The sequence below is a fragment of the Cherax quadricarinatus genome, chromosome 1 (genome assembly GCF_038502225.1).
Source record: "Cherax quadricarinatus isolate ZL_2023a chromosome 1, ASM3850222v1, whole genome shotgun sequence".
In the NCBI taxonomy this organism is placed as follows: Eukaryota; Metazoa; Arthropoda; class Malacostraca; order Decapoda; family Parastacidae; genus Cherax; species Cherax quadricarinatus.
In genome coordinates, this window is record NC_091292.1 from 49,857,382 (window position 1) to 49,868,652 (window position 11,271).

General features: G+C 44.8%; 1 protein-coding gene across 3 annotated transcripts in view; it reads left to right on the top strand.

Moving 5' to 3' along the window:
* The window catches only part of LOC128685475 (putative neural-cadherin 2), a 221,203-nt gene extending 210,168 nt beyond the window's left edge, over nucleotides 1–11,035 (top strand). The window contains exon 11 of one of the 3 annotated variants that reach the window (XR_011391651.1): nucleotides 10,105–10,234. Coding sequence is in view for 2 of the 3 variants with exons in the window: in XM_070082192.1 (XP_069938293.1) it covers nucleotides 10,105–10,931 (827 nt within the window). In the remaining variant the exon portion in view is untranslated. Of the gene's footprint in view, nucleotides 1–10,104 lie in introns of all 3 variants that reach the window. The other 2 variants (XM_070082192.1, XM_070082196.1) reach the window with 2 other exon arrangements.
* Nucleotides 11,036–11,271: the final 236 nt, after the last annotated feature.

Consider the following 11,271-nt stretch of genomic DNA (forward strand, 5'->3'; position numbering starts at 1 on the left):
GATGTTGGTGAGGGGCTCTTGATTTAGAGAATTGGATCTGTGCTCCAGTTCCCCGAATTAAGCCTGAATGCCTTCCACATCCCCCCCCCAGGCGCTGTATAATCCTCCGGGTTTAGCGCGTCCCCCTTGATTATAATAATAATAATCTGTTATAGCAATAATATCTATGTTTCCTGCACTTGCAATTAATCTTAGCTCATCTATCTTATTTCTTACACTCCTGCTATTAGTATAGTAAACCTTAAGAGAGCTAGTCCCTTGCTGTCCTCTGCTGTCCCCCTTTGTTTGCTGACCTGATCTATTGTCTTTATTTATAACTTCATGCTGAATGCCTTTTATACATTTACTGTTTCCAACCCTAGTGTTGCAACCTGCTTGTTTCCCACACACACCCATACCTCTATCTTCTATCAGTTTAAAATCATAGGCATTTCACCAATGGCCTTCTCAATTGAGTTTGCAAGTGCTACCACCCCAGCCCCAGAGAGATGTACCCCATCCCTTGCATACATATCATGTTTGCCATAAAAGTTGTTCCAGTTGTCAATGAATGGGATTGCAAGTTCCTTGCAGTATCTGTCTAGCCAGCAATTTACACCAATTGCCCTAGACAACCATTCATTTCCTACTCCCCTTCTAGGCAAGATGCTACATATGATTGGGACCCCTCCCTTAGACTTAATGAAATCTATAGCTGACCTGTACTTACCTAGCAGCTCTTCTCTCCTACCCTTCCCAATATCATTTCCACCAGCACTGAGACAAATAATGGGCTTGTTCCCATTACCTGACATGATATTATCCAGCCTGTTAACTATGTCCCCAACACCAGCTCCAGGGAAGCACACTCTATCTCTCTTTTTCTTATTCCTATTACAAAAAGCACGGTCAATATATCTTACCTGAGAGTCACCAACCACAAGAATGCGCTTACCTCTGTTAGCAGGGGCAGTAGTACCCTTACCTTCACTGGCCACTGAAGTACATTCATCCTCATAAATCAGTCTTCCACTGACAGTTACTCCAACATTATATTAACTCACAACAATTGACAAAAATGTACAATAATTTCCCTCCTACGTCGCCACTTTGTTGTTGTTCTTTGTTGGGTATATGAAAGAGAGGCATATATAGGCGTATCAAAAGAGGGGATGGGCAGTTAAGAAATCACTATATTCAATTAAAAGAGAGAAAAAAAGGAATAAGAAAAGCAAAAAGGGATTATTAGGCTAAGGTCGCAAGGGATTCGAAGACTAACCCAAAAGGGTTCTTTCAGTATACAGAAGTAAGATTAGGGACAAGATTGGCCCACTTAAGAGTAACTCAGGTCAGATTACTGACAGTAATAAGGATATGTGTGAAATTTTCAATACCTACTTTCTCTCAGTTTTTACCCAGGAAAATACTAGCGAAATTCCTGAAATAATAGATTATGTAGAACAGGACGATAATAAACTATGCACGATTGTGGTAACTAGTGACATGGTCCTCAGAAAAATAAAGAAATTAAAAGCTAACAATTCCCCAGGCCCTAATGAACTGTTTGCAAGGATGTTAAAGGAATGTAAAGAGGAGCTTTGCAAACCTTTGGCTAATCTTTTCAACGTATCACTACAAACTGGCATAGTGCCTGATAAGTGGAAAATGCCAAATCTAATAGCTATTTACAAGGCAGGTGACAGGTCCTTAGCTTTAAACTATAGACCAGTAAGCATTACCTCCATAGTGGGAAAATTTATGGAATCAATAATTGCCGAAGCAATTTGTAGCCATCTTCATAGGCATATATTGATTAATGAATCTCAACACGGTTTTACAAAGGGGCGTTCCTGTCTTACGAATTTACTAACTTTTTTCACTAAGGTGTTTGAGGAGGTAGATCATGGTAATGAATATGATATTGTGTATATGGACTTCAGTAAGGCTTTCGATAGAGTTCCACTTCAGAGACTATTGAGGAAACTTAAGGCACACAGAATAGGAGAAATTTTTTCCTGGGTAGAGTCATGGCTGACAAATAGGCAGCAGAGAGTTTGCATAAATGGGGAGAAATCAGAATGAGGGCACGTCACAAGCGGTGTTCCGCAGGGGTCAGTGTTGGGCCCCTTGTTAACAATTTACATAAACGACATAGATGAGGGAATAAATGGCGACATAAGCAAATTTGCTGATGACACCAAAATAGGCCGTCCAATTCATTCTAATGAGGACACTAGAGCACTCCAGGAGGATTTGAATAGACTGATGCAATGGGCAGTGAAGTGGCAGATGCAGTTTAATATTGACAAATGCAGAGTTCTAAATGTCGGACAGGAAAATAACCATGCCACATATAAACTAAATAATGTAGATCTTAATACTACTGATTGCAAAAAGGATTTAGGAGTTCTGTTTAGCACTAATCTAAACCCAAGACAACAGTGCATTAGTTTTTGCAATAAAGATAACAGAATTCGTGGCTTCATATCTAGAAGTATAAATAATAGAAGTCCTCAGGTTGTTCTTCAACTCTGTATATCCTTGGTTAGGCCTCATTTAGATATGCTGCACAGTTCTGGTCACCGTATTACATGTAAACATACAGAGGAGGATGACAAAGTTGATCCCATGTATCAGAAATCTTCCCTATGAGGATAGACTGAGGGCCCTGAATCTGCACTCTCTCGAAAGGCGTAGAATTAGGGGAATATAATCGAGGTGTATAAATGGAAAACAGGAATAAATAAAAGGGGTGTAGTGTACATAGCGTGCTGAAAATTTCCAGCCAAGACAGGACTCGTAGCAATGGTTTCAAGTTTGAAACATTCAGATTCAGGAAGGATAAAGGAAAGCACTGGTTTGGTAATAGAGTTGTGGATGAGTGGAACAAACTCCTGAGTACAGTTATAGAGGCTGAAACGTTGTGTAGTTTTAAAAATAGGTTAGATACATACATGAGTGGGTGTGGGTGGGTGTGAGTTGGACCTAACTAGCTTGTGCTACTAGGTCGGATGCCGTGCTCCTTAAGTGGACGTGACCTGACTAGGTGGGTCATTGGGCTTATCGGGGGGGGGGGAGGAACATGGACCAGCTTCGCATGGATCAGTAGGTCTGCTGCAGTGTTCCTTCTTTCTTATGTTTTTATGGTCTTATCTCTTATTAAGCATGATGCACAGTTTATTTTAAATTTGAGTTCTAACATCTATAAACTTGACAGTTTTATAGTCCAGAATATTCTTTATAAAAATACAGTGTATTCTTTGGCATACTTTTTAACTTGATGTTGGACAAATGTACGTGTGGGCAAGGCTTGTGTGAGGTGTCACCTTCTCTGAATGAGGTGTTACCTCAGGGAAAGATACACACTTATCTTCCCCTGAAGATACGTGTGTAAACACATGAAAGCATGTCCATTACATTGTAAATATCTGACATACAAGATGTTTCTATGATATAACCTCTTCAAGGGGGGCTCCTTGGCGTGGTGAAGAGGCTCTTGGTCTGAGGAATTAGACCTGTCGGTCTTCTTCCTCAGACCGAACCTAATTACCCCCCAATCTCCCCTCCCCTATCCCATCCTCCCCATCCTCTCCTTTTTCCTTTCCTCCTCCTCCTCCCCGCCCTCCCTTTTGCCCTTCCTCTTTTTGGCCTTTGGGATTTCTCCCACAGGCGCGCTAGTTCCTAGGTAGGGGAAAGGATACCGGGGTCCATCCCATTCCGTTGAGGTTTTTGGCAGTGGCGTAGTTTGCCGTGGAATCTGGATCGCCTGGGGATGTCCCGATCCCTCTCCGGTATCCCGGAGTAGCTTTGGGTGTCTTTCGGGCGACGGGTGTATCTCTGGAAGCCACCTTTCGGATTCCGGGGGTGGTGGCCGAAGGAGGTATGCTTTGTGGCGGATATCCGGCCGCCCTCTCCTTTGTCCACCGAGGTAGCTCGGCAGATGTGAGGTTGCTATCCCAGATTGTTAGTTTACTAGCATGATGGGTAGGGTATGGCACGGGTTCCATGCTGCATCTGCGCTACTTGCGGTGCTGAGGTCCTCTTGGGCGCAGAGGGAGATTTCTGGCCCTTTTGTTCTTCCTAGGAACTATCCCTCCCCGGTCCCCCCTTTTTTTATTCTTTTTTTTATTTTTATTTTCTTTTCTTCTTTCTTTTTTTTTCTTAAAAACAAAAAGAAAGAAGTAACCTAACCATGGCAGCCCTAGTCCATGAACCTACTACCCCCGGGCCCCTTCTTGATACCACACCCCGTTCTGACCCTGCCTCGTCTTCGGACCACTCTTCAGACAATCCTCATGCCTCTGTACCTCTTGCCGGTGCTGTTTTCTCACCCACTTCAGGTACTGAGGCCTCGACTGACTCCTTCGATTTATAGGACCTTCGCTCTCCTCTGACTATGCTTCCGGCCTCTCCCTCTACGGTGCGGCAATTTTCAAATCGCCGACCCGTTCCACGTCGGACCAACTCTGGTCCCACGCCTAACTGCCAACGACAATTACCTGCTGATGATACTTCTCCACCTTCTCATTCTTCTCAGAAACGATTGACACGTCCTTCACTACCTTTCCACGCTCAGTTTCAGACTGAACAATGGAGTAAATTCTTCACATTACGACCGACTTCCTCTACTGCCTATCTTTCTGACCACAGTGTTGGCAAGGCACTCCTACACCATGTTGGTAAAGATATTTCTTTTCATGCTCTTAAGAGCGGTACGCGCATCATCACCGTACAGAATGCTACCCAGGCTCATGAGCTCTCTCGTCTTTCCCATATCGATACTGTTCCTGTCACTCTTGAAAAACATCATTCCCTCAATTCTTGTAGTGGCACCATCATTCTGCGCCATACCATAGTTCAACAAAATTTCCAGACATGTGGCACTGACATTCTTGAACAGCTGGAACTCCAAGATCTCCCAATCCTCAAGGTAGACACTTACGTTCTTCCTGCCCACGGGCGGAGACGATACCCTAGCAATGTGGCTCGTTTAACTTTTGACAGCCGAGAACTCCCATCCTCAGTTTATATAGCAGGACATCGGTTACAAGTTCGAAAGGTGATCCCTACACCACAACAGTGTAGAAATTGCTGGCGATTTGGCCATCCAGCGAAATATTGCAGATCCATCGCCGAATGCCCAGTCTGTGGTGCCGATGACCATTCTAATACGTCTTGCAATCGATCTCCCTCTTGCCTTAACTGTCATGAGGCTCACCCTTCGTACTCTTGCCGTTGTCAAGTCTATTTAAACGAGCGGGAAATCCGTTACCTAAAAGAGACAGAAGGTCTCCCTTATGCCATGGCAGTTTCTCATCTCCCCCTTCAAGGGAGACTCCCACGTGTTTCTTATTCCCGTGTTTCAAAACGTCCCCCCACTTCTGGTATCCCATCTTCTACACCCACCTCTGTGGTTACCTCTCCCATAGTCACTCCTGTATCTAATCCTTTTGCTGTCCTCGGCTCAGACATCCCTACTTCAACGCCTCAGTCTGATCTCGCTTCTTCGTGTTCTCTCTCACAAGCCTCAGTATCGACGAGACCTCGTACGACACCTCCTCCCAATCGTCCCTCTACTTCTCAAAAGTCAAAAAAAGGTCCGTTAACACATCCTACCCATCTTCCACCTCCTCATTTTACCCTCCCTGTCTCTGTCCCTGGTTCTCCCCCTCTCACTGGCTCAGTTACAAGTGTAGAGGTTCACCCTCCTCCTCGTACTGTATCTTCCTCCCCTGTTCCCTCCCAAGTTTCTTCCTCTTCTGCTACCTCCCAGGTTTCTGCCTCTTCTGTCCCCTGCCACGCTTCTCCAGTTCCCTCCACCCTTTCGCCCCCCCCTACCTTGGTACAGACCAATACAGTTCCAATCTTTACTCATCCTCCCCCTACCATTTCCAATATTGTCTCCCATACGACGTCTCTGAATTCCGAAACACTTGAAGCAATCTCTGAATATATTGCAGAGACCAAATCATCAATGGACACTGATCCACCTTCCGCTCTTTCTCTCTCCTCTGCTCCATCTGCGCAACTCCTTTCTTCACAGCGCACCGTTCCTTCACTGCTTGAACGTTTTCCACTGCCTCCGCATGTGGACTTTTCTAACCCCTTTAGTCCGTAGGAACCCTTACCTGCGGATTTCAAGTATCTTTATCATTGCCAATCATGGCCTATTTACAGTGGAATATACGCGGCCTCAGGGGCAATTGGGGTGAGCTTCAGATGTTACTCTCCCAGTTTGCCCATGTTGGTGTTTGCTTACAGGAACCAAAATTACACTCTGCTGTTATTTCTCCCATCTCAGGCTATAATTTATTGTATTCTTCAGATCCTTTTCCTGATGGGACCTTTAATGAAAGTGCCCTTCTTCTACACACTGATATTCCGTACCATCAGCTATTTGTTCATACTTCGCTGCATTACACAGCAGCCCGTATCCACTTACATAGGTGGTATACGCTCTGTTCTTTATATCTCTCTCCTTCTCGGGCATTATCTATTCCGGATATTGCCTTTCTTGTTTTGTCATTACTGCCACCGATTCTGTTACTTGGTGATTTTAATGCCCACCATTTCCTCTGGGGGGGGGTCTCACTGTGATTCCCGTGGAATTCAGTTAGAGGCTTTTCTTACCACCCACCCCCTCCATGTTTTAAATACAGGTACTCACACCCATTTTGATCCTCGGACTCATACTCTCTCTTGCATCGATATCTCAGTCTGCTCTTCCTCCGCCGCATTAGACTTCACTTGGTCTGTTCTCCCGGACTTACATGACAGCGATCATTTCCCAATCATTCTTACTTCCCCTTCATATTCGCCACCTCTTCGCACCCCACGCTGCCAATTTGATCGGGCAAATTGGAACCTTTACTCACACCTAACTGTTTTTAAAGAGGTTCCTTCTTTGTCCTCCATCGATGAGCTTTTACACCTCTTCTCGTCCTCCTTTTTCACTGCAGCTTCTCATTCTATACCCCAAACTTCGGGCAGGCATTCTCAGAAATGCGTGCCTTGGTGGTCTCCTGCTTGTGCTCGTGCAGTACGTTTGAAACGCGCTGCATGGGGCAGGTATCGGTACAATAGGACCACAGAGAGACTCCTTGATTTTAAACAGAAGCGTGTGATCGCTCGCCGTGTCATCCGTGACGCTAATTGCACTTGCTGGCGAGATTATGTCTCCACCATCACCTCTGCTTCCTCTATGAGTGCAGTCTGGAAGAAAGTACGACAACTGAGTGGTAAATATTCTCCTGACCCGGCTCCTGTTCTGCGGGTTGCCAGTGTTGATATAGCAAACCCACTAGATGTTGCCAATGAAATTGACAATCATCTGGTCTGTATTTCTCAGGGACTCCATCTATGCCCCTCATTTCTTTCCTCAAAGTCTGCCAGAGAGTTAGCACCCTTGGACTTTTCTTCTCTCAGAGAAGAACAGTATAATGTGCCTTTTACACTTCAAGAACTGGAGGCAACACTCTCAGCTTGTCGATCATCGGCAGCTGGGCCCGACGACATTCATATTCGTATGCTACAACATTTACATCAGTCAGCCCTTGCAGTCCTATTACGCCTTTACAATCTTATTTGGTCACAAGGAGTTCTTCCACAGCTGTGGAAATCCGCCATTGTTCTCCCTTTCCGCAAACCAGGCACTACGGGACATGAAACCTCCCACTATCGTCCCATTGCTCTTACCAGTGCAGTTTGCAAAGTAATGGAACGCCTAGTAAATAGACGTTTAGTGTGGTATTTAGAGACACACAACAGTCTCTCCACTTGTCAATATGGCTTTCGTAAGGGACGTTCTACCATAGACCCCTTACTACGCTTGGATACGTATGTTCGTAATGCCTTTGCGAATAACCACTCAGTTATTGCCATATTTTTTGACCTTGAGAAGGCATATGACACAACTTGGAGGTATAATATTTTAGCCCAAGCCCACTCCTTAGGCCTTCGAGGCAATCTACCATCCTTCCTTAAGAACTTTTTAACTGACAGGCATTTCCGTGTTCGGGTTAATAATGTGCTCTCCCCAGACTTTATCCAAGCTGAAGGTGTCCCCCAGGGATGTGTTCTGAGCACAACACTTTTTCTCCTTGCTATTAATGATTTGGCCTCTAGTCTTCCATCAAATATTTGGTCATCACTCTATGTTGATGACTTCGCTATTGCCTGTGCAGGCGCTGACTGTCACCTCATTACAGTTTCTCTCCAACATGCAGTCGACCGTGTTTCCAATTGGGCCACCACACGTGGGTTTAAATTTTCCAGCACTAAAACCCACCAAATTACTTTCACTAGTTGCTCTGTCATCTCCGATCATCCTTTGTACCTCTATGGCTCCCGTATCCCTGAATGTGATACAGTCAAGTTTCTGGGCCTCCTCTTTGATCGTAGGTTATCCTGGAAACCTCACATTACCTCTCTGAAGGCAACTTGTCACAGCTGGCTGAACCTTCTTAAAACCCTTGCTCATCTTTCATGGGGAGCTGATCGTCGAACCCTCCTTCGCCTACATTCCACCCTTATTTTATCGAAACTTGATTATGGTGACCAGATCTATTCAGCGGCATCTCCTGCTACTCTCTCTAGCCTTAACCCCATTCATCACCAAGGATTACATTTATGCCTTGGTGCTTTTCGCTCTTCCCCTGTCGAGAGCCTCTATGCAGAAGCGAACGTTCCATCCTTAGCCGATCGCCGTGATGCCCATTGCCTGCGCTACTATGTACGCTCTCATGATCTCCGCAATCCTTCCATTTATAGAATGGTCACTGATATTAGTAGACATTCTTTATTTGTTCGCCGCCCCTGTTTACTCCGTCCCTTCTCTCTTCGCCTTCATTCGCTCTTGTCTTCTCTTCAACTACCACTTTTCTATGTACATGTAGCATCTCACTTTTCCCTGCCCCCCTGGGAAGTTCCAGCTGTTCGAGTCTGTTCTTTCTCCCTCCCTTGCTCGAAAGCCCAACTGTCTACGGTCGCTTCCCGCTCTCTTTTTCTTGACCACTTTCACTCTCATTCTCATGCCATTGCTGTGTACACAGATGGCTTTAAGTCTTCTGACGGCGTAGGATTCGCAGCAGTGTTTCCAGACAGCGTCGTACAAGGGCATTTACTATCTTCGGCTAGTATTTTTACTGCTGAATTATATGCCATCCTTACAGCACTTATCCGTATTGCATCTATGCCTGTGTCATCATTTGTGGTTGTCTCAGACTCCCTTAGTGCTTTACAGGCTATACAAAAATTTGATACACCTCACCCCTTAGTCCTCCATATCCAACTTTGGCTACGCCGCATCTTTACCAAGCATAAAGATATTGTTTTTTCTTGGGTCCCTGGTCATGTTGACGTACAGGGCAATGAACAGGCAGACACTGCTGCGCGGTCAGCAATACATGTCCTACCAGTTTCTTATAGAGGTATTCCATTTATGGACTATTTTGCTGCAATATCTTCCCACCTTCACACCCGTTGGCAACAACGTTGGTCTACTATGCTCGGCAACAAACTTCAATCTATTAAACCGAGTATAGGTTACTGGCCGTCTTCTTGTCACCAGTGTCGAGGTTGGGAGACTACTCTCTCCCGTCTTCGCATTGGCCATACTCGTCTTACTCATGGATATCTCATCGAGAGGCGTCTTGCTCCTCTCTGTGAGAATTGCCAAGCTCCATTATCAGTCAGCCACATTCTGTTGGACTGCCAACTTTATCAACGAGCACGCAGAATTTACCTCTGTCGTCATCTTCGCTCCGCTGCTCTCTCTTTACCTTCCCTTCTCGCTGATGGACCCACCTTTCATCCGGACTCTCTCATTGACTTTTTGACAACAACTGACTTACTTCACAAATTCTGATACCTTCAGCCCTTTCTACTTCAATCTCTTGCTACCCTCTACCCCCGTACTATCCCCTGCCCCACTGTTTTCTGTAACCTGCTGATCATCCCTCCTCCCTTCTGCCATCCAATACCCTCGCTTCCTTCCCTATCCTGCAGCGCTGTATAGCCCTTGTGGCTTAGCGCTTCTTTTTTATTATAATAATAATAATAATAATTCTATGATATAAAAATATGACATTTACTTTGCATTTCCACATAACTTCTGGTTTCTTTCAGGCACAAACCATATGATGCCTCTACAGGGACCAGGGAGCCTTGATGATGAAGCTGTGACCATCAAGGAGATGAGCTTGATGATACCGGAACGTGTGGCGAGGATGACTGCCAGAGATGAGCAGAGTGAGAAGATGGCCAACCAACGACGACGTTCCATAGCAGGAGTTACTGACGTTGATATTCATGAAGGCATCGAGCACAAAGTCTGTCTTCCACCGACACTGCGCTCTGCTGCAAGTCATACGCTGCCGTGTTTCACTTCAGTTTGTACTTCGACATTTCCCACTGCAGCATTTTACTCTTCAGCGTGTTCAACTGTAGCATCTTCCCCTTCAGTGTGTTCAGCTGCACCGTGTCCTGCATTATATTCTGCTGTAGCATGTCATAATTCAGAATGTGCAACAGGGTGCCCTGTTCTAGTGTGCTCAAAAGCATGTCCCGCTTCAACAGAATTCAAAACAAACAGCCCCGAACAGTGTCCCACAACGTTATGCTCAACAACAGCATATCCTCCTGCATCATGTTCCATACCAGTTTGTTCAACTGCAATGTGTCCCACAACATCTCATCACACCATATCCTCCAAAACAAAATGTCCCCGAGAAATATCATCCATTACCGAGTCCAGAGAACGAGTGGGACTAAGGAGTTGTAGCGTGAGCTCCCCACGTCCTCTGCTGGCTCAGGATGACCTCAGAGCCTACGCCTACGAGGGGGAGGACTCCGTCGGCATCACTCCAGTCGCTGAACTCAAGTCTTTCTCACCTAGAATAGAGAAGAAGAGTCTGGCCCAATTCAGTGTCAATAAATGTACTAGTAATGTATAAAAAAAATCCTAGAAACCAACTTGTACCATAATGACCTGAGAAATGTTCAATTTTTTGAAACAGAATAAAATAAAATACAAGAAATAAAGTGTGTGAATTATATTTTTTCTTTGAGCCTAAATATTTCTACACGCAATGGCTTTTTGTGGAAATTAATATTAGGGTAAGCAAATAACGCTGGTTAGTTTTCATAAACCTGATATATGAACATTAATATTTTTATTTATTAATGTAACAAATAACGTAGTAAAGAGTAACAAAAAATATATATAACTTACCAGTTGAAACATAATTCAAAGGAATTCTCCTGACTTTCGAGTCAGTAACTATTGTAAAATTC